Source organism: Chelonia mydas, chromosome 2 (genome assembly GCF_015237465.2).
Source record: "Chelonia mydas isolate rCheMyd1 chromosome 2, rCheMyd1.pri.v2, whole genome shotgun sequence".
In the NCBI taxonomy this organism is placed as follows: domain Eukaryota; kingdom Metazoa; phylum Chordata; order Testudines; family Cheloniidae; genus Chelonia; species Chelonia mydas.
This window is the reverse complement of record NC_057850.1, coordinates 185,848,720-185,873,995: the sequence shown is the minus strand read 5'-3', so window position 1 is coordinate 185,873,995 and position 25,276 is coordinate 185,848,720. Positions and strand designations below refer to the sequence as shown.

At 42.2% G+C, this 25,276-nt stretch overlaps 1 protein-coding gene across 1 annotated transcript in view; it reads left to right on the top strand.

The window, feature by feature from the left end:
* LOC102929645 (collagen alpha-4(VI) chain) overlaps nt 1-20,775 on the top strand; it is a 104,544-nt gene extending 83,769 nt beyond the window's left edge. The window contains 7 exon segments of the mRNA XM_007071233.3: nt 1,001-1,012; nt 1,106-1,599; nt 11,666-11,756; nt 12,414-13,085; nt 14,598-14,691; nt 14,926-15,191; nt 16,990-20,775. Coding sequence (XP_007071295.3) covers nt 1,001-1,012; nt 1,106-1,599; nt 11,666-11,756; nt 12,414-13,085; nt 14,598-14,691; nt 14,926-15,191; nt 16,990-17,162 — 1,802 coding nt within the window. The 3' untranslated portion in view covers nt 17,163-20,775.
* Nucleotides 20,776-25,276: the final 4,501 nt, after the last annotated feature.

The following is a 25,276-nucleotide window of genomic DNA, read 5'->3' as shown; positions in this document are numbered from 1 at the left end:
CTCCCTTCCTGTAGATTAGGCCCATTACTTGTCCTACCTTCAGTGGACATGGAGAACAATTGATCATGGTTCTCTGTATAACAGCCCTTAACAGATTGGAAGACTGTTTCTCAGGTTCCCCCCTCAGTCTTCTTTTCTCAAGACTAACCATGCCCAGTTTTTAAAACTTTTCCTCACAGGGCAGCTTTTCTAAGCTTTTTATCATTTTTGTTGCTCTTCTCTGGGCTCTTTCCAATTTGTCCACATCTTTCTCAGCTCAATTGTGGCACCCAGAATTGGACACAGTACTCCAGCTGGGGGCCTCAGCAGTGCCAAATAAAGCGGGACAGTTACCTCCTGTGTCTTACATACAACACTCCTGTAAATACACTCCAGAATCATTAGTCTTTTTGCAGCTGTGTCACGTTGATGACACATTCATAGATTCATAGATATTTAAGTAGAAGGGACCATTATGATCAGCTAGTCTGACCTCCTGCACAACGCAGGCCACAGTCTAGTCCACTGTAACCCCCAGGTTCCTCTCCAGCAGTACTACCATCTCGATATTTATTCCCCATTTTGTAGTTGTGCATTTGATTTCCCCCCCTAACTGTAGTACTTTGCACTTGTCTTTATTGAATTTCATCTTGCTGATTTCATACTAACTCTCTAATTTGTCAAGGTCATTTTGAATTTTAAACCTGTCCTCCAAAGTGCTTGCAGCCCCTTCCAGCCTGTTGTCATGTACAAATTTTATAAGCGTACACTCTACTCCATTATCCAAGTCAATAATGAAAATATTAAATAGCTCTGGACTGACCCTTGCAGGATGCCTAGATATGTCCTCCCAAAGTGACAGCAAACCACTGATAACTATTCTTTGAGTTTGGTCCTTCAACCAGTTGTGCACTCACCTTATAGTAATTTCATGCCACTGTATGAATGGATACAATCTAATCAAGGTAACTGTAAAATAAAATAATTGTCTTTTTTTTTCTCTCCCGTCGCTCCCTTCTAGCTTGCTTATCAGGTAAATAGCTCTATACTCTTTCTTCCTTAGACTGTAGAAACAATGACAACATTGGTTTATGGATACCCTTTCACACAGTATGTTTATTTCAAGGTACAGCCAAATGTCCAGTATATCCAACTGAATTGGTGTTTGCCCTCGATATGTCTGAAGATGTTACCCTAGCAGCATTTGAAAGAATGAGGGATATTGTGATCTCTTTGCTGCGGGTCATCAAGCTCAGCGAAAGCAACTGTCCGACTGGTGCCCGCATCTCCATAGTTTCATACAATACCAATACAAGGTACCTCATCCGATTCTCAGAATTCCAGAGGAACAACTTGCTGCTGGAAGCAGTCCAGAGAATACCGCTGGAGAGGTCCTCGGGCAGACGCAATATTGGAATGGCCATGAGATTCATTGCAAGGAATGTGTTCAAGCGGGTTCGTCAGGGTGTTCTCGTAAGAAAAGTTGCCATATTTTTCACCAGTGGTCCATCACAGGATGCTACCTCCATCAACACAGCAGTGCTGGAGTTTGGTGCCCTGGATATCACTCCTGTTGTGATTGCCTTCAGTGAAGTCCCTAATATCAGACGTGCTTTCTCGGTAAGCTGGCTGCCTACAGCAAATGGGAAATCTCAGTGAGAAGTGATCATCCTTTTGATTAACAGTTACTTTGCTAATTCATGAGAATATTTATGCACTCAAGTTAATAACTTATAAAAGGAAGGTTTAGGTCAGGGGTTCTCAAACTTCATTGCACCGCTTGGGTCCCGAGCCCCAGCAAGTCTAAGCCAGCCATGATGACCCCATTATAATGGGGTCCTGACCCACTTTGGAGTCCCGATCCACAGTTTGAGAACCTCTGGTTTAGATCATAACAGCTTTTAAGAAGGGAATATTTTAGTGACATCTGAATTAAAATTAATCCTGATTTATTTCATGACCATGAATAACAAACAACTGACTCACTTCTGTTATTATCTGTCTTGGTGTAAATCCAGATTACACCAGGCTCATTTCACTTGCAGTGTCATAGAATGTTCCATTCTAACATTGACAATTGCTAAGCATTTGTCGGGGAACACATACAACAAACATTTCAGGGGTTGTTTAAAGTTTTTGGTTCTGCTCTGCAAAGAAACCCTCCACAAATGGTACCATGGGTTCCGTATTCCTTATCTGTGAATTATTTCTATATCAACTGTGCTCAGTTTTAAGTTAAATAAAAACGTTTTTTCTTGTTGCCAGCCCTTCAGATCAACCTAAGATGCAAGCTGAGTTCTCACCTCCTTCTGTATCATCAGCAATAGCAGGCTTTGAGGCTAAATGCTGCCTTAGCTACTGTCACAGTTTCAGGGTAACTGCACTTCTATCCCCACCTCTGTGGTCAACTCCAGAAGTGCCAAGTTGGGTCTCAGCTCTCCAGCCATCACTTTTCTCTGGGCAGGAAGCCTTGACCCATTCCCTTCTGAAGTTCTGACCAGGGGGTTTTAAAGTTGCACAGCTCCCTGCCACATACTGTGATATCCCCAGCAAGCCAATCTGCCTAATGGACAGTGCCTGCCTGTGTGTTGCTTTCTCTTCTAGGGCTATGAACAGTGTATTGCCAGCAGTTACAAGTTACCACCCAGCTCTTTCTAGGCAAGCATACTTATTTTAAAGGTAAAGGCATTCCCAAAACATATTAAAAACAAATTAAACAGATTTAAGCACACACTAACCATACCAGCAGTCACCCACCAGTCTTATGGGGCCCTACTAGGCCAAAGTCTCAAACTCAAAGGCCAGAATGGAACCAAGATCATCTAGTCTGACCTCCTGCACATTGCAGGCCACAGAACCCCATCCACCCATTCCTGTAGTAGGGGACCCATAACCTCTAATTGGGTTACTGAAGTCTTCAGATCATGCTTTCAAGACTTGATTTAAAGTTACAGAGAATCCACTATTTATTTATTCTTGTTCAAACCAGTAAATGACCCTGTGCCCCACCCTGCAGAGGAAGGTAAAAAAAACAACAGTCTCTGATCTGGAGAAAAATTCCTTCCCGATCCCAAACATGGCAATCAGTTAGATCTGGAGCAACTCAGGAAGACCCACCAGCCAGACACCTGGAAAAGAATTCTCTGTAGTAACTCAGAGTCTTCGCCATCTAGTGTCCGATTGCCAGTTTTTGGAGATATTCGTTAATAGCAGTCGTGGATATGCCATTGTAGGCAATCTCAACATACCACCCCGTCCATAAATTTATCAAGCTCAGTCTTTAAACAAGTTAGGTTTTTTTGCCACCACTACTCTCCTTGGAAGGCTGTTCCCAAACTCCACTCCTTGGATGGTTAGAAACCTTCATCTAATTTCAAGCTTAAACTTACTGATGGCCAGTTTATATCCATTTGTTCTTGTGCCAACATTGGCCCTTAACTTAAATAACTCCTCTTTCTTCCTGGTGTTTATCCTTCTGATGTATTTATAAAGAGCAATCATATCTCCCCTCAGCTTTTGTATTTGTTAGGCTAAACAAGCCAAGCTCTGTAAGTCGTGTAAGGTAGGTTCTCCATTCCTCTGATCATCCTAGTAGCCAGTCTCTGCACCTGTTCCAATTTGGATTAATCTTTCTTAAAAAAGGGAGACCAGAATTGCACACAGTGTTCCAGATGACATCTTACCAGTACCCTGTATAATGGTAATAACACTTTCCTATCTCTACTGGAAATTTCTTGCCTCATGAATCCTAGATTTGCATTAGCTTTTTTCATGGCCTCATCATGTTGGCGGTTCATAGTTATCATGTGATCGACCTATACACCCAGGTCTTTCCACTCCTCTGTTGCTTCCAGCTGATACATCCCTAGTTTATAGCAAAAATTCTTCTTGTTAGTCCTTAAAGCTATGACACTGCACTTAGTACTATTAAATTTCATCCCACTTCCATTACTCCAATTTTCAAGGTTGTCCAAATCTTCTTGTATGGTATTCCGGTCCTCCTCTATATTGGGAATATCTCCAACTTTTGTGCAGATTTTATTAGCACACTCCCACTTTTTGTGCCAAGGTCATTAATGAAAATATTAAATAAGACTGATCCTTGAGGAGCTGCATTAGTAACCTTCCTCCAGTTTGCCAGTTCACCTTTCAGTGTGACCCTCTGTAGTCTCCCCTTTAACCAGTTCCTTACCCACCTTTCAATTCTCTTATTCATCCCCCTCTTCTCCAATTTAACTAATAATTTCCCATGTGGACCTGTATCAAATGCTTTACTGAAATCCAGATATGTTAGATCTACTGCATTTCCTTTGTTTAAAAAATTGGTTATCTTCTCAAAGAAAGATCAGGTCGGTCTGGCATGATCTACCTTTTGTAAAACCATGTTGTATTTTATCCCAGTGACCATTTATCTCGATATCCTTAACTACTCTCTCTTTCAAAATTTGTTTTAAGATCTTTGATTCACTTGTGGTCAAACTAACAGGCCTGCAGTTTCCCAGATCTTTTATTTCTTTCTTAAATATAGGTACTTGGTATGTGCAATTCTCCTTTCCTAGGTTACAACCCCTGAGTCCACAGATTCATGAAAACCACTCACTATTGGGCTTGCAATTTCATGTGCCAGTTCCTTTAATATTCTTGGATAAAGATTATCCAGGCCCCCTGATTTCATCCCATTAAAATGTTTGAGCCTGGCTTCTTCCTTGGATGTGGTAGTTTCTACTTCCATATCCTTGTTCCCATTAGCCACCCTGCTACTGCCTCCAACCTCCTCATTACCCTTATTAAAAACTGAGGCAAAGCATTCATTTAGGTGTTAGCCCATACCTAGATTATCTTTAATCTCCACCTCAACCTCAATGCTTAGTGGTTCCACTTTTTCTTTCCTTGTTTTCTTCTTATGTTTATGGCTAAAGAAAATGGACCAAATTCTCCAATTGCACCAGTGCAACCCTTGAAAGGAGAATTAGGCCTTGTGTCTTTATCAGTGTTCTTTTATATTACATGGATATACAAAAAAAAAAAAAAAAAAAAAAAACAGGATAACCTGAGATTTGTTTTTTGTCTATAGATTCCCAGTACTGGCTTGAGTATTGTGACTATGAAATCACTCTGGCCCCAACTTGGAGAGGTGCAGAGTGAAACAACCAATTAGTGCTCAGGTACCAGAGTAATACATGTAGTATAAGAACCTGAATAGAATAAATAATCTATTTGCAGTAATTAGAAAATAACGTTAACCAGGGCTCCTCATCCTCTTTCCTCTCAACTAGAATGTATAGGGCCAAATCTTGCATTCTTTACTCAAGCAAAAGTCCCACTGGTGTCATAAATACAGATTCAAAACAAAATTGATAAATAAAATATAGATTCAAAATAAGATTGTAGGGTTTATCCCACTGTTGCCTCAATTTATGCAAGGGGGGAAAAAACCCAGAAGCACAGATATCTACCTTCTGGCATAAGCAGCTTGTGTACCCAAGCACTGTAGGTGAGGTTAACAGCATCAGATAACTGCAGTAACAAAAATCTCATAATGAACACCATGTTACATGTATTCACAGTACATTTTAAGAGGCAGTCCTTATTACCACCAGTGCCACAAAGAATTTTGCCATTAGGAAGTTAAGGATCAGATTTTGTTTTCCATTATTAAACACAGCTAATCTGCCTGTTGTGTAGCAATATATTAAAATCAACGGGATGAGTAAAAGGCGTATGTCTGACCCCCACAGTGGAAGGTCACACTGGCAAGCTAAAGCAACACATTTCAGGACCATATATTTTATTCTTGCTGTAACAAATGCTTTCCAAGGGCAAGACCATATGGAACTGTAATCCAAACAAAACAAGACTAGTGTGAAGCCTCAGATTTACTTTAATTTATTGTCTACATTTCAGTCTTGTTTATTCCCCGGGTTGCAAATTCAAGAAATGTCAGGAACCCTCCAGCAAGAAAATGAAAGTTCAAACCAGAGGCGACTGGTAACTGCTGATAGTGGGGGGCAGGGAGGGCACAATTTAAAGGTGCTGATGGTATGTAGCAGCGTTTAGGGCAAGTACTCAAGAGACAAAGGAGTTTTGATTTCTAGAGCTACTTTTGATGTCATGTTTTACGATACTATGTAATAGCACACGGAGACTGTTCTAAAAGAGAGCTACACATGAAAAAGCTCTCGATTGCACTGATGTATTTTATCAGTTGGAAGCAGTGGTTCTCAACCAGGGATACACGTACCCCTGGGTGGATGTAGAGGTCTTCTGTAGGGTAGACCATCTAGATATTTGCCTAGTTTTACAACAGGCTCCATAAAAAGCACTAGCAAAGTTAGTACAAACTGTAATTTCATACAGACATTGATGTGTTTACACTGCTCTATATACTAGATCAGTATTTCTCAGTCTGGGGGTTGTGGGATGGGTTTGAGGGGGGAGTTGTAAGTGCAGGGCCAGCATTAGGGGGTGGCAAGCAGGGTCCCTGCGAAGCTAAGATATACATGCTGAAGTCAAAGCTCTAGCCCCACCACCTAGGGCTGAAATCAGACTCCTGAAAGGAGTACAATAGTCTGGAAAGGTTGAGAACCACTGATGTGAAGAACAGAGATATTTGTAAACCAATCCTTTGATATGATCTTTTAAAGCTCTTGTGATAATATTAGCACCCAATAATTATGTCAGGAATCAGTTCTAATTTAACCATATAAAATTACTTTCCCTCTCCATTTAAATCTGCATTCCCAAGCAACAGGACTCGAAGAAGACCCGGTCCCGGTGCACCGGGGGCCACTACTGGCCTCACACCCTCCATGGGCTCAGCCGACCCAGAGCCAGTTGCAGCGCACCGCCTTGGTGGAAATGCACCCAATGGGGGTTGGGGCCGTCCAAGCGGTGGTCCCCTCTCGACACCCCCTGGAGGTGGGCGAGGGGGATCCATCGTCCTGGGCTGGCCGACCGAACCTGCCGGGTTGAATCCTCCAGGCAGACTGCGTGGACCTCACCCGTTTACCTCTTAATGTTTTCACGCCCTCTTGAACTCTCTCTTCAAAGTTCTTTTCAACTTTCCCTTATGGTATTTGTTGACTATCGGTCTCGTGCCAGTAATTAGCCTTAGATGGAGTTTACCACCAGCTTTGGGCTGCATTCCCAAGCCACCCGACTCGAAGAAGATCCAATCCCGGTGCGCTGGGGGCCACTACCGACCTCACACCGTCCACTGGCCCAGCCGACCCAGAGCCAGTTGTGGTGCATCGCCTCAGTGGAAATGCACCCAATGGGGGCTGGAGCCGTCCGAGCAGTGGTCCCCTCTCGACACCCCCTGGAGGGGGACGAGGGGGATCCATCGTCCCAGGCTGGCCGTCCGAACCCACCGGCTTCAATCCTCCAGGCAGACTGCACGGACCCCACCCATTTACCTCTTAACAGTTTCATGCTCTCTTGAACTCTGAACATTTAAATCTGCTCTCTCTTCTGGGTTTACAAGGAGACATTGGCTCTTGGGCACCACAGGTACCAGAAATCTCATGCTAACCCTCCTGGGGCTATGATGTCTCTTCTGGCATCTGACTCTTCTGGTATCTGTAGTATCACAGAATGATGAATATGGGGCATGATTAGCAAACCTGTAAAAACAGATTTCATGGCAGGAGGATAGTGGTTTGAAAGAATTTTTGGAAAGTAAATAAAAATGGATTTCTCTGCTCAATCTCCTGTGCCTAGCCCAGTTAGCAGGGATGGTCAAGTCACATTTCTCAGCTTGCCTGCCATTCCATTTTCTCTTTACAGTTCACTTTTAACTAGAGATGGACCCCAAACTAGGACAGAGAATTCAAACCACTCAGAAACATGAGGATGATCAGATCTAGGTCCAGATTTCACCTTCATGGGTCAAGTTTATTTTTATGAATGGCCAGTTCAGAATTCCAAATCCCAACACTCTTGTGAAGTGGCTTGGGTTTGGATCTGAAGTTTAGAAACTTGAATTTGGATGGAAGCTTCACAACTGGCCCACTTTTGCTATTAATATTACAAAGTTTAATAGTGTGACTTTCCAGTTCTTATTAAATATATTCTGACATTGAGGCCCCAATCCAGCAAACTCTTAAGCATATGCTTACTTATAAGCTTCTGAGTCATCCCATTGAAATCAATGGAACTGCTCAAGTGCTTGAATTTAAGCATGTTTAAGTACTGTGCTAGAAAAAATGAAATAAAATATATCATTGTTACAGTTTCAGGGGAACTGCTCTTGTGTTCCCCACATCTCCCCACAACCCTCAGCTCCCCTGGCCCATGCTGCCTCCTCCAAAGCTGACTGCAAAGAGTTACAATGGGATCTCTCAGAACTGGGTGACTGGGGAACAAAATTGCCCCATCACAAAAAAGATCTATTAGAACTGGAACAGCTACCAAGAAAGGCAAAAAAAAAAAAAAAAAAAAACATGATTAGGGGCATGGAACAGTGTCTGTATGAGGAGACATTAAAAAGACTGGGACTTTTCAGTTTGGAAAAGAGATGACTCAGAGAGATATCATAGAAGTACATAAAATTGTGACTGGTGTGGAGAAAGTGAATATGGAAAGTGTTATTTACTCCTTTAGGTAAACACAAGAACCAGGGGTCATCCAATAAAATTAATACGCCGCAGGTTTAAAAACACACACAAGGAAGTACTTCTTCCCACAATACAATGGAACTTATTGTCAGGGGATGTTGTGAAGGCCAAAACTGTAACAGGCTTAAAAAAAGAACTAATGGAGATTAGGTCCATCAATGGTCATTGGCCAAGATGCAAGGTGATCAGGAATGCAACCCTATGTTCTGAGTGTCCCTAGCCTCTGATTGCCAGAAGCTGGGAGTGGACAACAAGAGACGGATCACTAGATGATTGCCTGTTCTGTTCATTCCCTCTGAAGCACCTGGCATTGGCCAGTGTTGGAAGACAGGATATTGGGCTAGATGGACCTTTGGTCTGACCCAGTATGGCCATTCTTATGTCCAGATTTTTAGCGTCTAGCAAAGTTATGAATTTAAGCACTCGGGCTCATCTTTTGAAAGTGTTGTGCAGGTTACTTTGAGGATGAGAACAGATAGGTCAGATATAGAGTGATTGCTTTCTGCAAAGTGTTCACCCATAGGTAATAGGTTGTTTTTATCTATCATTTTCCTGTGTGAGTTCATCTGAGAGCAAAGTGAGGGTCTGGTTTCACCCACATATTTGTTATTGGGGCATTTAGTGCACTGGATGAGGCACACCATGTGTTGTGATAGGCATGCGTAGGATCCATGGATCTTGAAAGGTGTGTTGGGGGGCGGGTATTGCTCATTGTAGCAGTGGAGAGATGTCTGCAGGTTTTGCATCTGTTGTTCTGGCAGGGTCTGCTGCCACTTTGAGTTGGTGTGTCCTGGTCTGTGGGGAGCTTGCTCCTGATGATGAGCTTGTGATGTTGGGGGGGATGTTGTTTGAAGGTCAGGATTGGGAGGTTCAGGAAAGATTGCTTTAAGGATGGGGTCCCCATTGAGTATGGGTGGTAGTTTGATATCCTGTATGAGTTCCAGTGTGGGGTGGTAGGTGACAGCTAGGGGCGTGCAGTCATAGGGGGTTTTATTTCTGTATTGAAGCAGGTTCTCTTTGGGGGCATTTGGGCGGTAGGTTCCATGATGCAATCTACTTCTCTGGTGCAGTGTCCTTGCTTGGCAAAGGCAATTTTAAGTGTATTAAACTGTATATCCTGGACTTTCTCCTTGGAGAGTATTCTGTGGTATCTGAGTGCCTGGTTGTAGATAACAGATTTCTTGGTGTGTTTGGGGTGGTTACTGGATCTATGGAGAGTAGGTGTGTGATCCGGGTGTTTCTTCTACATGGTTGTCTGTAGGGTTCCATTGTTGAAACTGATTGTGGTGTCCAGGAAGTCAATGCTAGTGTGGGAGTGTTCCAGAGAGAGCTTAATGGATGGGTGGTGGTTGTTGAAGTTTTGGTGAAAATCTATTTGGGAGTTTAAGCTGTCTGTCCAGAGGATAAAAAATATCATTGATGTATTATTGGTTTCATGGTGCAATGGTCCAGCAATTCTTCAAAGATGGCCCATGAAGAGGTTGGCATATAGTACCCATGGCTGTTCCCATGGTTTGAACAAAATGTTTGTTGTTGAATGTAAAATTGTTATGAGTTAGGATGAAATGGATGAGTTTGATGATGTGTTTGGGGTGGATATCAGAGGGTTGTCCACTGTCTTGTAAATATTTGAGGTCATCATTGTGAGGGATGTTGGTGTATAAGGAAATGACATCCATAGTGGTGAGGTTGGTGTTCCGAGGGAGGCTGTTAATATTGTGGACTTTGTGGAGGTAGTCAGTTGTGTCTTGGATGAAGCTGGCCTTTTGTGTGATGAGTGATTTGAGGATGGGTTCTATGAGTCCCAATATTCCTTCAGTAAGGGTGCTGTGGCCAGATATGATGGGTCTGCCTGGGTTCCCTTGTTTGTGTATCTTGGAAGCATGTAGAAGGTTGCTTGGGTGGGTAGGTGAGATTGTGGAGTTTCTCTTGGAGTTGTATGGGGAAGGATTTGATGGAATCCTTAAATTCCCAAGTAAATTGTGGTGTGGGGTCTTTCTTTATAGTAGGTGGTGTAGGAGAGTTATCAGTTGACCTCTTTAACGTAGTCATCATGTTGAGGACTACAATGTCACACTCTTTGTTTGCCAGTTTGATCACTATCCGGTGCTTAGATTTTTTTGGGTACTGTTTGGCTGTTCTTTTGGCGGGTGGAGAGATTATGGTTGATGTGATGTTTGTTAAGGATTTTGCAGTCAATTTTTTTTCCTGAAGTAATCACTGTAATGATCAAGAGTGTGGTTTTCTGCACTCTGTGCTATCCAGTCAGATGATTCTTTTTTCTTAACTTGTCAGTGGGAACATGGTAATTGTGAGTGGAGTTGTCATTGTTGTGAAAGAATTCTTTGAGGTGGAGACAGTGGAAGAATTCTTCTAGTTCTCCACATATTAGTTAAACACCACAGAACCTGAGACCACGCTATGTTATTTGTTTGCAGTAGCACCTAACAGTCCCAGCCAGGATCTGAAACCCATTGTGCCTAGTGCTGTGCAAACGCAGAGTGAGACGTCTGCCCTAAAGATCTTACAATCTAAACAGACAAGGCAGACAAAATGTTGGAGAAAGGAAGCACTATTATCTCCATTTTGCAGACAGGAACTTAGCACAGAGAGGTTTAGCAACTTGCCTAAAGTCACATAGAATGACTGTGGCAGAGCCAGAACTGAAAGCTGATCTTGAATCTTAGTACAACACTTTACCTACTAGACCTTCCTACTTGGATGCAGAATTTATATAAAGTTTTATTTCAGATGTACTTTATCAGAGTGGGGGTTGATTTTTGTTATTTTTTGCTAACTTTTCCTTCCATTCTGAATGTTTTGCCTCCTCCACATGTTAATTGTCCTAATCATGGACAGCAGCTGCAGGAGCTCATGGACAACTGGCACAATACCCAAGAAGTTACGCAATTTCTAGCTTGGGCCTGTTCAGCCTTATGACCATTAACTTGTTGAGTTATTGATAGTTTGTTTCAGCAGAGAAATACCCTTAGTTCAGAAAAGTGGTCTATTCTTTGAGTGCAGTTCTTCTCGTTTAAGCTATTTATAAATAAATGTTTGCTTTAAAACAGATGGATGACACTAGAAGATTTCAACTGCTTATTTGGGAAAGGCAGCAAAATCAGCTCTTGGAAAGCATCACATATTGCACATTCTGCTATGGTAAGGCTGCTCATTTCACTTAACAAAAATCAATGTTAGTTGTGCCTGTTGTTGTATCCATGCGCTGACCTTCACAGCAACAGGTCCTCTGGATATTAGTGCAATAATTTTCTAGCCAAGATAGATAGTAAGAATTAGATATAAGAATAAGAATGCTGTTTAGTTGTCCACTGCGTGGTGAAAGAAATGATAAAATTTGGCATTTTCCTTCTAGTGGAAGTTACTCAAAATAGAGTTATGTTTCTGGGAAAAGAGGCTCATTTACTATAACTTCCACATTTCCAGGAGGGAGAAGGAAAAGGGAGTGGACGGGACAGATATATTTAGGAATGACAGCCAACAGTCAGATAAAAAATAGAGTTTGTTCCAGTATCATTTATTTTGTTTAGGTTTCAAGGAAAGAAAAAACAGATGAGCTCTTCAACACATGTTGGTCATTTTCTGTTACTACTGCTGCGTTATGTCCCATGAGATCTCAGAACATAATTTAAAGGAAGTCAGTCAGTGTAGTTTATCTGACCAACTTAGAAGAGCTTTCAAAATAATTTTTAGGACAAACTTTTTAAATGAAAAAACAAACAAACCCTCACTGCAGTTTTAAAGTGATTGCTTTTGTTACACTGTAAAATAGCTTACAGTTCAATGCTTCCTGCCTAGATAAATGCAAACCAGATACAAACTGTGAAGTGACAGTTCCCCCACAAGTCATGGCGAACATGGACATCACTTATGTCATGGACAGCTCTGGCAGCATTGACAGCGATGAGTTTGAGAGAGCCAAAGATTTTGTGAGTACCATGCTCGATCACTTTGTTATCACCTCACAGCCGAGGGGATCGGAGGAAGGGGCGAGGGTGGCATTGGTGCAGCAGGCTCCTCGAAGCTTTATCTCCAACTGAAACACAAGCCCAGTGAACAAAGAGTTTGATCTGATCACGTACAGTGGTAAACATTTGATGAAGAGACATATCCAAGAATCTGTTCACCAGCTGGAAGGGCCATCTGCCATTGGTCATGCTCTGCAATGGACAATTGAGAATATATTTTTCAAAGCCCCCAAGCCGAGACAACACAGGGTCATATTTACAATACTTGGAAGTAAGACGAGTTCCTGGGACAGACAGAAACTGAGAGAGGTCTCACTGCAAGCCAAGTGCCAAGGATTCATCATGTTCACCCTAGCACTTGGAAACTATATTACCAGCAGCGAGCTGACAGAGCTTTCGAGCTTCCCAGCAGAACAGCACCTAGTGCAACTGGGCAGGGCTCTGAAACTTGAAATGGCATATGCTCAGAAGTTTAGTCGTGTCTTCCTAAACCTCCTAAAACGTAAGTAGCACACAATCCAACTTACTCCTGTTATTGAAGCAATGAGAAATGCTTCACCATCAGTCATGCACATTCACCGTCAATCATGAGAAGCGCAAGAATTTCTAGTAATAGAAGTTTTTGAGTTTTTTATAGCGTCATGCTTAGTGTCGTCAGATGTCACCGGTGTGGTGCTCTGCTCTGTTCAATGTTGATAACGGCTGGCTGCGTGCATGTGTTCCCTCTGTGTGCTGTCCTGCCTCTGTGCAGATAGCTGACACAGCAGACCCCGAGAGAACCCCCAATGACCACAGACTCTCATAAGTTGCAAAGGGTTTATTGTCAAACGAAGCACAGTAATAGTTCCCTATAGACTCTACAGGACATACTACAAATATGTGCCCCCTGACAATGGACCGGCTCAGTCAGTGGCAGGACTCTCCACTGCCCCCTAGGCCGGACAAAGCTATCCACTCAGGGATGCATTCTTATACACAGGTACAAACAAGTTACACATCACTCCTGACGCTTCAAGGTACAACCTCTCTGTGTGTTGAGGTGCTGCCTGTCTTCTGGTACATGTTGGTTCGAACAAACAACTCTATCCATCATATTATCCTTTTGACCCTGCCTTTAGGATGGGACAGCCTGTTCCTCACTATCTCTGTGGAATGTGTTTGTACCAGAATGTTCTGCACATGTTCATCCTATTAGTACTTGATACCTTTTAGATATGTGTATACGTGCAATTAGCAGCCTTCTTCTTGCCAACTTCTGTGAGCAGGGCCTGCCTCTGGCTCACAGCTGAACTTTGCTTTATGTTAGCAAAGTCTTGACCATTACTTTAGTTCAGGCCTCTGATACAAGGGTTCCTGTTTCAGGGCCTCGTCTTACTACACTTAGTATACAAAAGAAGGTAAACTCAATTCTGATACTATGGTGATGAGCACCATAGAAATACCTATAATACAAAACATTACAATGATGTCTTGGGCCAAATTCTGAAAAGGATCAGGTGTGCAGTCAAGGAAGAACTAAGTTCTATTCCTGGTTTTACCACAGCCTTCCTCTGTGACCATTGGCAAATCACTTATTCTCTATCTCGTTTTTTCCCCATCTCTGTGAAGTGGGGATACTACTTCCCTATTTTCACAGATATGAGGAATAATTCATTAATGTTCATAAGCATTTTGAGATAAGCAATATAAAAGCATCAAGTCTAATTTTGATTTCAAGCCACACTAGGAATACATTTAATAGAAGCTCCAACTTCTGTAAAAAGATATTCGGTATATTAGAGAATCAGATGCATCTACACAAGGTGAATCTGGAGTTTCCTGAGCCTCTGTTATTGGACAGGCTATATGGGTGATATCCAGTGCTATTTTCTGTGGACTTATTTCCCCTTTGTCCTGTCTCTTGGTTCCAGTTTCTCTAGTTGTGCTATGCTTATTTATTGGAAGATCCTTACTTAAATTCACAAGAATAATTTCATGCATTTTTTAGACTTTGCTACCTGTGCTCTTCCTACAGGGGGAATGAACAGTTATCCTTCTCCAGAACTGCAAGAAGAGTGTGAAGCCTTAAATCGAGGAGATGCACAACAGCACGTAGCTGTTCTGGAGAGGTAGGGTAACTCCTTCTGAATTGTTTCAGGGGTGTGGGGAGTACAATTGCATATGTACAGCCTGTTCTCCAAATAAGGGACCTGTCCCCTTGAAGGCAATGGCAAAATTCCCGTTAGCTTTCATGGAAACAGGATCAGGCCCAAAGTTTTCCATTAGCAATAACTTGAGTGAATGAGCCTTTTCCATCTTCTTCACATACAAACTATTGCTAAAGTGAGGTATTTCCCCTGCAGGATACCTTTCCCTGAATTTGGTGGAGTTGACAGTGTTGGGAATTTGGAAGAGCTAATGGAAAGCAGAATGATAGAAGAAATTACAGAAGCCACTCAGGAGGAACCTGTAAATGTCAGACAAGAAGAAAAATATGATTTTGAGGAGAAGTATTTCACAGAGGGCAATGCCAAAGAGACCAAGCTAGAGGAATATGGAGAAGTCCCAGAGAAGAATGAAGAAAACTTAGGGGAGACAGTAGAAACTGGAGCTGCATATGCTAACTATGGTATGGTTTCTAGGTCCTGAGGCAAAGCCCTTTGAAGTCAGTGGAAAGACTGCTGTTGCTTGAAATGGGCTTTGTCTCAGACTCATAGTATTTAGTCAGTTCCCTGGCTTCTTAAGCTTTTTGTTGGCCATACAAATGAAATACAGCCTAATTTGCTTTGTGCTATTTCCATGTGTGTAACAGAGGGCAGAACTGGTGCTGTCATTTAGTCTTTAACTTGGATCTAGAATGTTTTATCAGAGAAATACAGCTGCAGTTCTAGTTAAACAAAACAAAGAGGCAGCTAATTCTTGTCAGTCCAAATTAAACCGAATCCTCAAAGCCTGCTAGGATATTGACACTTTCAGCAAATTGCTCTATTATTATTGAGCTAACAGGGCCGCTTCTTCTGAACACTAACCTTTCCTGGGATGACAGGCCTTAGCATGGGGGACAGTACGTCCATGATTCCACTACCGCCCATTCTTGCACAAGGGACTGAGTCATCCATCAGGTATGTCCCCATCCAAACAGAGGCTCATCATACCCTGCCAGTGATAACTGTTCACTTTCCACCTAGCTGTGTGTATTTCATTGCAGATTTTCTTTATATGATGCAATAGGCTGAAAGTTAAAGATCTGGTTACTAGATATATTGTCACAAAAATTCCATATGAGTTACCCACATTTAATTTAGTGGCTCCCCCTCACCTTTTTGAAAATCTACAACCCAATAGAATTCCTGTTGACAAAGGGCAGATGCATGGGCATGGGGAGCATTTGTATGTTGATCAACTGCTGCAATGCAAATACAATATAATTTACAAGCTGCAGCTTATGGTTCTCAAGTTAATTCATTGATAGTGATATAAACTTCTTAAGACTTGTATAATCTAGCAGTTCCCAAACTTCATTGGTTCACTTACCACCTACTTTAAAAAAAATGTTCCATCAATTCACTGCATACACTTACCACCGCTTGGGATTCCCAGCTGTAAGGAGCTGTAACTGGCACTGATTTGCAATTCAGCATATCCATGCTGATGAGGAAGAAGGGTAGGATGGAGAGTACGAGATAAAGTTATTGTCCCACACTATTTTACATCCTCCTGTTTGCTTTCCTGATACCTGGCTTTCCTTCTGTGCCAGATTCTGATTTCATACACTTGTGAAAATTTGGAGTCACTCCTTTGACTTCAGCCGAGTGAGTCTGAATTTACACTGGTGTAAATGTGGTCAAAATCTGGCCTGCTGTATGTCAGATTGCTGCAGGTTACACTACTTATACCTATTTTCCGAACAGCGTATTCCCACTATAACTTATCACCATTGAACTTGGATCAGAGACTTTCATGGATTTCTCCTGTTAAGCATGGCCTTTAGTGTCGTTTGCTGGAGGAAGATGTGGTTGGTAACACCTCTTTACGAACACATCTACAATAGGATAAAATAAGAACAGTTTTTACATAGTTAGAACAGTTCATGCTAACATGATTTGCCTGATCACTATAGACGAGGTATAACTGTTTTATAAACCAGTCTAGACACGAAAACCATATGGCCCTTCACTTCTGTTTTCCCCTATGTAGCTCCGCTCATTTCAAAACCTCACTAGTTGAAGTGAGAATAGAATCGTGTTCCCTCCAACCAACCATGTTCTAGACAGACAATGTGTTCTCTAGTAAGACCTGAGAGAGCTTACTAATTCTGTTGTCTGCCAGCTTGAACAGAATATTCTTTGCCTCTGAAGTACCAGCTCTGATGATTTTGGTTCTCTCCCTCACAAACTTTAACCATAACCTTTATTTGCCTTTTTTAGATGCTTGTGCAGTGGATCATGATGGAGGAGTGTGTCAAGATTACAATCTGAAATGGCATTATGACAAAGAGCAGAAAGTCTGCACTCCATTCTGGTATGGCGGCTGTGGAGGCAACAAAAACAGATTTGAAACTCAAGAGGAATGTGAAGCTTTGTGCATAGCATCTTCTTAGAGTGGAGACAGTCAAACCACTTCACTTCTTCAACTATGCTGTAAGGACAATGGGGAAAAAGAAATTAAAAGAAAAAGCTCTAAGTTAACAATACTGCTTCTAAATTTTAGGTAAAACAAATACATTCTTATTAAAATCCATGTTGCAAGAGGGCATTTTTAGTTGTTTCTTACCTACTAACTGAATAATGAAAATGGAGTTACAAAAATTGATTTAGGAAGAACCGGTCTAGGAAATATTATTTTCTTAGCCAATAGTGCATTATTTAAAAGGGTAAGGTAAAAATTAATACCAACACTTGATACTGCTCCATAACACCAAAACGTGAACTTTTTAAGCGTACTGAAGAAAATAAATCAATACCTCAGACATTTGTATAAAATAATATTGGAGGTGAGATGTTAATGTCAAAGTGTTTTGGTTCATTTGTCTGAATTAATCCTAGTTAAAGAATGGGTCAAAACAATATTTTAGCTCTCAAAAGATGTAGAGCTATGATAGGTCACTCTGCTCTGGTCTGTGTCTAATGTAGCCTAATTCTTAGCCTTCTTTTAAAGAACCCAATATGAATAAATTCTTTCTGCCTAAAATATTAAGGTGTATGCCACTGTGTTTTTTAAAATTGATTTTGACAGCCTTGTAGATTGGCTTCTCAGCACATATAAATCAGCATAGCTCAAATTCCTTTCACTGAGGGATCAACACACAGACGAAATGCCAATGATTGTGTAGGACAAATACAGAAGAATTAGGTCATAAGTGTTTGGTACTGCTGGGAAAGCCATGTATTTTTCTTTAAAGCACAAAGAATTTCAGGTAAGGTTTGTTTTTGTTTTTTTAAGTGCACATGCTACTACTTTTAGAGCCTGTTCATGATGCTACCTGGCACTGAGTTTTATTGCCCAGTGGAAAAATGTGGCTTTACAGCCATAGGGCTAGATACACAAAGGGATTTAGGTGCCTAACTGCTATTTTAGCCTCCTAAATCCAAAATTTAGGACCTCAAAACCCTAACTCAGCTAGACACCTTCAAGGACAGGTGACAAAGTCCTTAGGCACCTTAAATTTTGCCATTCAGCATGCACACAGTGCCACGGTCCAGATACCCAGCTCATACCTAAGGCCCAGCAGAATGCTCAGACTAGGTATTCCCCCGTCTAACTCACCTGTGGGGCCTAATCAGGTAGCTGTTCTCAGAGGACACCTAACAGATCAGGCCATGCACAAAATATCAGAGGAAGATATGGTTCCCTTATGACCTTTAATAGAGTGGGTAGAGCACTCCCTCAGGCTGTGGGAGCCCCAGGTTCAAATAATCCCTTTGCCTGATTTGGAGCAGGGATTGGAATCTCTATCTCCCACCTGGCAGGAGTGTGCCCTAACCGCTGGGCTATGGAAGATTCTGGGGTGGGGCTTTTTCAATCCCTCCTGCTCAAGCTGTGCCACGTTGTAGAAATAATTAAATAAATGGTCATTGGAACGGGCATTTGAGTCTCTGACATCCCAGGCGAGCACCCTAGCCATTGGGCTACAGCGTCACTCACCCTCTTTTTCTGTCCCAATGGATATTTAATTACTTACACAAAGTGGAACAGCTTCAACAGGAGAGACAGACCTGATCCAGAGTACCCCATCTCCTAGTGGTTATGGCAGTCTCCGGAGAGGTGGGTTCCAATCCTTGCTCCCTAGCAGGCAGACGGGGATCTGCACCTTGATTTCCCATATCCTCAGTGAGTGCTCTAATCCCTGGGCTAAAGGTTAAGGGGTGGGTAGAGGCAGTGGCAAAATCACCACCATTTTTTTTTTTTTTTTTTTGGCAAGAAAGGGCTTAGGCGCCTAACTCTAGGAGAGGAATCAGGACTTTGAGGGGCTGGGCGTAGGCCACGCTCCTCTCCTCATCATTTCCTCTTGGCTAGCTTAGGTGGCTCCCCACTCAGCGTGCATCCTATTCTTCGGTGCCTAACCCTCCCCTTGCAGTGTACTGGGAGCCTTGGCACTCAGCTTGAGGCTGTGACTTTCATTAGGTGGCAAGGCACCTGAAAGAAAGTGAAGCGACACCGAGCCTAAGTCCCCTTTGTGGCTCTAGCCCATAGCATCCTATTTGAAACAGTATACAGCTTGCCCCCACATCAGTGGTGGTCACATAGCACTTACAACGCAATCTAGTCTCCCTCCTGGAGGAGGTGATATCACAGTGATATCACCCACCAAATGGTATCCATTTGGCTGCAGCTGGAGAGTATGTGTGGTGGGATTGGATTGTGTGTGTGTGGGGTGGAGGGGGCTGATTCTCTGTGTTGATTGGAGAAATAGTTCATTGATTTCTTATTTAAAAAAACCTGATGAAAACATGTTCTAAAGCCTATCCTGCTGAAAGACTCTGGCCAATCTTAAAGCCTCCAGGCCTTCTGATCTCCTATGGGGAAGTCAGTAATGCCACTGAAACCGGTCAAGTTTGCAGCAGGATATTCATAGAGTTCAAGCTGAGAAGGCAACAGTAGATCATCTAGTCTGATTGTCTGTATATCACAGGCCATTAACTTTCACCCAGACTACCCTGTATTGAGTCCAGTAATTGTGTATAACTAAAAGCCTGTCTTGTTTGGTTAAAGCAGATCTTCCAGTAAGGCAACCAGAAGTCCATGGTAGCAAACCCCAAGCAAGGACTGGGGTCTAAAGAGCCTGATTTCCCCCTCTCACCATGGTGTAAATCAGATGTATGTTCATTGATGTCAAAGGAGTTACCCGATGTAGGCTTGGAAGGATTAGATTTTAAATTAGTAAATGTCAATTTCAATATATACACAAACAGATGAAAAAAATATTTCCCCTGGTAATAATCAAAGTTTACAGATAAGCAAGAAAAATGCTGCTTGAGAACTAGAGTTTGATTAAAGATATTTACTTTGTATATTTTGCTATGTGCTGTTGACAATGTTTTAACAGGTGTGCAGCTTTGACTTTTTGAATCTCAATGCCATTAAATAATTGCCTGACCCCATCCCGTTTATTATGAAAATTTAAATCAAAAATTGAAAAAAAATGCTTAGACAGATATCCGTCATAATTATAGAACAATACAGATTGAATTCTGCCAAGACTACCCTTGTAAAAGTGGGATCAGCATCAAATCCTCAGGGAAAGATTTTACTATTAAACCTTAGTTACTATTCAAAGTTAACAGTACACATGGGAGCCTGAAACCACTACAAATGTTCAGTTCAGAATTGGAATTTAGTTTGTAGAATAAAAATAAATGTGCATTTGTTACCAAACTGTCCAAGCACAAAGAATCCACACAGAATCCTTTTGTTTCCTTTGACTGTGAGAAGTAAAGCACACATTTTAACAATCCTTTTTAAAAAAAAAAATTAATGTAGTACTTGTGATATGTACCAAACTGACAGATTGGGAAATTAAGTGCACTATCCATTACAGGCAATGTCACTGCAAACAGTCATACATGATACCTCACTGTTATGCTAAGAATCAGTTGCTGGAGAGTGATCCTGTGAGGTAAAAAGGCAGTTAAATCACCCCTGGGCCTTTCTGAGACTGTCAGTTTGGTGGTGGTGGTAGGGGTTACATAGGCATTATCAGCCTATAACTAACATCTCACGTACATAGATTTATAATTTTTTTTAGCATAAATTGATCAACCAGTGCTGACAGGACCAAACAGTGTCTGAAACATGATCTAGTTTAGGAGCTAAATTAGACACTAGCATAAAAGAATGCAACTCAGTTGATTTAAATTGGGTTCATGGTTTGGTTTCAGTAGTGTTTAATTCCAGAAATTGCTTTCATGTCCACTGACCTCAAAACAGTTGTGCTTGCAAATAAATTGGCCATGCGTGTGTCTCTGGTCAACAATGCTCAGAAGTATCCGGTTCGCTGGCTCTCTCCCCTCATCTTAGAATCAGCAGTAACAGTTCCAGTATAAAAACACTGCCACTTGAAATTTAGGTGATGAGAAAAGGAGACAAATCAGACAGTTTCCTCCAAGTTATATATTTACATGCAATGTCTACAGATATATTTAAACTGGAAACCTGTGGTGGAAGTTCTCTTAGAAGATTCTGGCAATGTTATGTGCAGTTCTTCAGTTAATATCAGGGTGCCAGCATTCACTTTGAATTGGCTATTATCCTTTTGTGCTTAGGTTTGACTAAATCTGGTTAACATCAGAGTTTGACTCTGTGTATCAGTTTGACTTAAGTGCAACTGCACTGAAACTGATGGGCTCAGACAACACAGCAACTGGTATGGCATAAGCACTTGAATATAAAATAAGCAGTGGAATTGTATTGATATAACGGATAGCAGAAAATGTCTTGAAGTGTAATAACCAGGAGAATATACTGAAACCTTCCTAAAAATAAAGAATTTAAAAAAAAAAAAACGTATCTTACTCTCCTCTATTGTCACTGAACAGCAGTCTACTATATTTACTGTGAGCTTGATCCTGGAAGTTTTCCCCACTGATTTCTCCAGATTTAGCCCTGACATGGATTATAACAGACTTCACAAAATGTTGTGCAAAATGCATGCTCACAGTTTGCCATGTTATTACCACTGAGCTATAAAGACACTTTGTGCTAATTTCCAAATTCTTTGGAAACAATTCAACGTATACTGACTGATAGGATAGAGGTGCTAATATGCAACGTATGGATAGAACACCACACAATACGTGACTGTAGTGAGGTACATACAAGCCCGAAGAGGCAAAGTTTTCAAAAGTGCCTAAGGCAGCTAGGCACCAAACTTTAAGACACATGAAAGATCTCACCCTAGTTGCATAGCTAGGCATAAGACTGAATCCAAGTGACATCAGCACCCAAGAAGTACAGGTGTCCCACGGCAAACCCTAGAGTGTATCATTCAGTTAGAAAACAGCATAATCTACTCGGACTCTGTAAAAAGTACCTCAAGAAGTTCCATGCTGTGTGGCTGTTGTCCTGTAATCACAAGACCATATCCTAAGTCCTTAGTTTAAATGCCCATTGACTTCAATGGAACACTTAAAGAAATGTCCTGTAGAATAGATATGCAACCAATAGGATTCTATATAAGATATTAGACCTATAGCGAGAATAACCTTTCCATAAATTTTTTATGATATCATTCTTAATCAAAAGAATGAGCCTTCAGAGAGAACGTGGTTTGTTCTGGAAATTCAAACCTTTTGTCTGCAAGAGGCTCCTAAAGGAGAGACTTCCTCACCATCCAGCTATAGGCCAGCATTCTCTTGCAGCAGTGGTGGGGTACTGAGGGCGCTCTAGCCCAGTGTTTCCCAACCTGTCTTGGGTGTGTTGTCAGGCCTGAACAGGTGTGCTGTGGAATTTTTTGGAAAAACTCCATGTGAGCACAAAAACCCTTCCTTTGTATTTTAATTAGTATTTTAATTAGAGCTGGATCGCAGTCTGTACTTTTGCTCTCCTGGACGAGGCTCCTTTCAGGTATTATACATGTGTCACATTCCATTCCCTAAAGTGAGGTTCAGAGAGCAAATCTGAGTCCTGCAGAATGGGGACGGGGAAGAGGAAGCCGCATTCTGATTGGTCATCTATCTCACTGCTCTGCCTCCAGCAGGGCAGAGCAACCAATCAGAGCTCAATCTCCTTCTCCCCCTTCTCTTCTGTGAGCAACAAGTTGGCTCCTCTGCTCCAGCTCACCTGCAGCCACTGGCCAGAGCAGGAGGAAGAGCACTTGGAGGTCAACTCCCCCCCCCGCCCCCAAGCCTGGAAGGGAGCAGGGACCCTGCTGCAGTACGCCCAGAGTTGGGGAAAACCCCAGGAGAAGAGGTGAGGAAGGGGGTTGGGGGGACAGAATTGGTGTGACACTGGACTGGTGGATGGTGAGGACAGAACTGATGGGGGCTGGGAACAGAACCGATTTGGAGACTAGAGGCACAGAATTGATTTGGAGGTTGGAGGCAGAATTCATTGCTGTGCAGGGGATGGGCAGATGTGAGGGTGAGAACTCCTGCAGCAGGGGGTCAGAATCCTCATACCCAGTACATCTGGGAGCATGGACAGCACTAACCCTCTCTCTCTGGGCAGAGGCACTTCACCAATCAGACAGACTGAAAAAAAAACCAATATCTTTGTAAATAACCACATATTTTGGGACCTAAGCTCCTGATCTGTTGGGTCTGACTCATTTGTTGATCTTTTGAGGTTGGCAAGACTGTGTGGGACAATTATATTGCATTTAAAAAAAAAGAGAGAAAGTTACACACATTTGGGCAGACTATTTGGGGAATGAGAAGAAATGATTTATTATTAATATTATTCTCAGGTGCATCACTTTCTCCACTGAGCATGCTCTTGTCCAGAATTCTTATATTTAGCTTTAATGTTAGTTTCCACTGTTGAAAATGTTAATTCTGGCACAAAAGACAGATTGCAATCCAATGTTCGCCTCCACGGTTGTTGTGATTTTAGCCCTATTAGCCTTATTCTGGAGTGGCTCATGAATATTCATGACCACATTTGGAGACAATATTGTGGCATGCCTTGAAATAATTAAAGGTATCAAGGGTGTACTGTGGCAGAGAAAAGGTTGGGAACCACAGCTCTAGCCCCCGGAGCGTGCCCCCACCTTATTCTTAAAGGGGCAGGTCCATTTCTATGGTATGACTTGTATACAATAACAAACCACTCTTCAAAATTCTTACTAAATAGAAACAATATGAAGCTACTTCTAAAACTTCTATTCTAGGGACCTCACACTATCCTATGGAATTTAATTGAGAAGTATCTGCTATAGAAAGATTAGTATTCTCTATTAAGTGTGTGGGGGGGGCTAAGTCACAATATTGATGCAAAAATGATTAATAAATGATATATTGTGGTAATTTTAGATAAGTAAAAGCAAAGCTGATTTTTACAAATTTTATAAGAATTACTGTCATACATGTGGAACTTGGAGAATAATAGCACCTATGCTAATTTTTTGGTTACTTTTATTAGATGAAATATTCAAGCCTATAAAAAACTTCTAGATTTCTGCTGTCTCCCAATAATTGACTTGCATAATGCTTCAAAGAGACTTCTATCTCCTCCTTGTCCATAAATCTGCACCAAATTACATCCAGTTTTAATTGCAGACTCTGGAATAGACTTTTATAACTTCTATTTTGTTATATTCTGTATAGGTTATTTTATGTGATATGTGACAAAGTTCCTGCTCTACCTTGGGGGGTCTTGTGCTTATTGGCGCATTTGCTCGCCTTGGAGCTTCACGGCAGCCCTCAGCTTGGCCGTTTTTCTGAACCCACAGTCCAGGTCGACTCCTCCTGTGTCTGACCAGGTGTTGGGAGGATTTGAGGGGAACCCGGGCCTGCCCTCTACTCCGGGTTCCAGCCCAGGGCCCTGTGGACTGCATCTGTCTAGAGTGCCTCCTGGAACAGCTGTGCAACAGCTACAACTCCCTGGGCTACTTCCCCATGGCCTCCTCCCAACACCTTCTTTATCCTCACCATAGGACCTTCCTCCTGGTGTCTGATAATGCTTGTACACCTCAGTCCGCGTTCTCACTCTCAGCTCCTAGCACCTCTTGCTCCCAGCTCCTCACACGCACACCACAAACTGAAGTGAGCTCCTTTTTAAAACCCATGTGCCCTGATTAGCCTGCCTTAATTGATTGTAGCAGCTTCTTGATTGGCTGCAGGTGTTCTAATCTGCCTGTCTTAATTGTCTCCAGAAGGTTCCTGATTGTTCTGTAACCTTCCCTGCTCCCTTACCCAGGGAAAAGGGATCTCCTTCGCTTGCTGCTAATCTATCTGCTTTCATTACTCTCCTAAAGCCCCCTGGCCTGGGTATTTCTTACTTTTTGCCCCTATTTCAGCTTCCCCTCCCTGACCGGGCCAGATGCTTTTTTTCGTTTTGCTGTTTTTCTTTGCTGCCGTTCGAGTGCTGGTCAGCTGCCAGCTAGCTGCCAGTCCCCCCACGCCTGCCCTTGGACGCTGCTACTGCTCCGGCTGAAACCCTCGGGGGGGGGACTGCCGACCCCTCCCTGGAGGAGGGGAGTGGAAGCCCCCAGACCCAACCGTTTTGCTGTTTGTTTCTGGAGCCGTACCGAGCCAAGAAGAATCCTGGCCTGCTGAA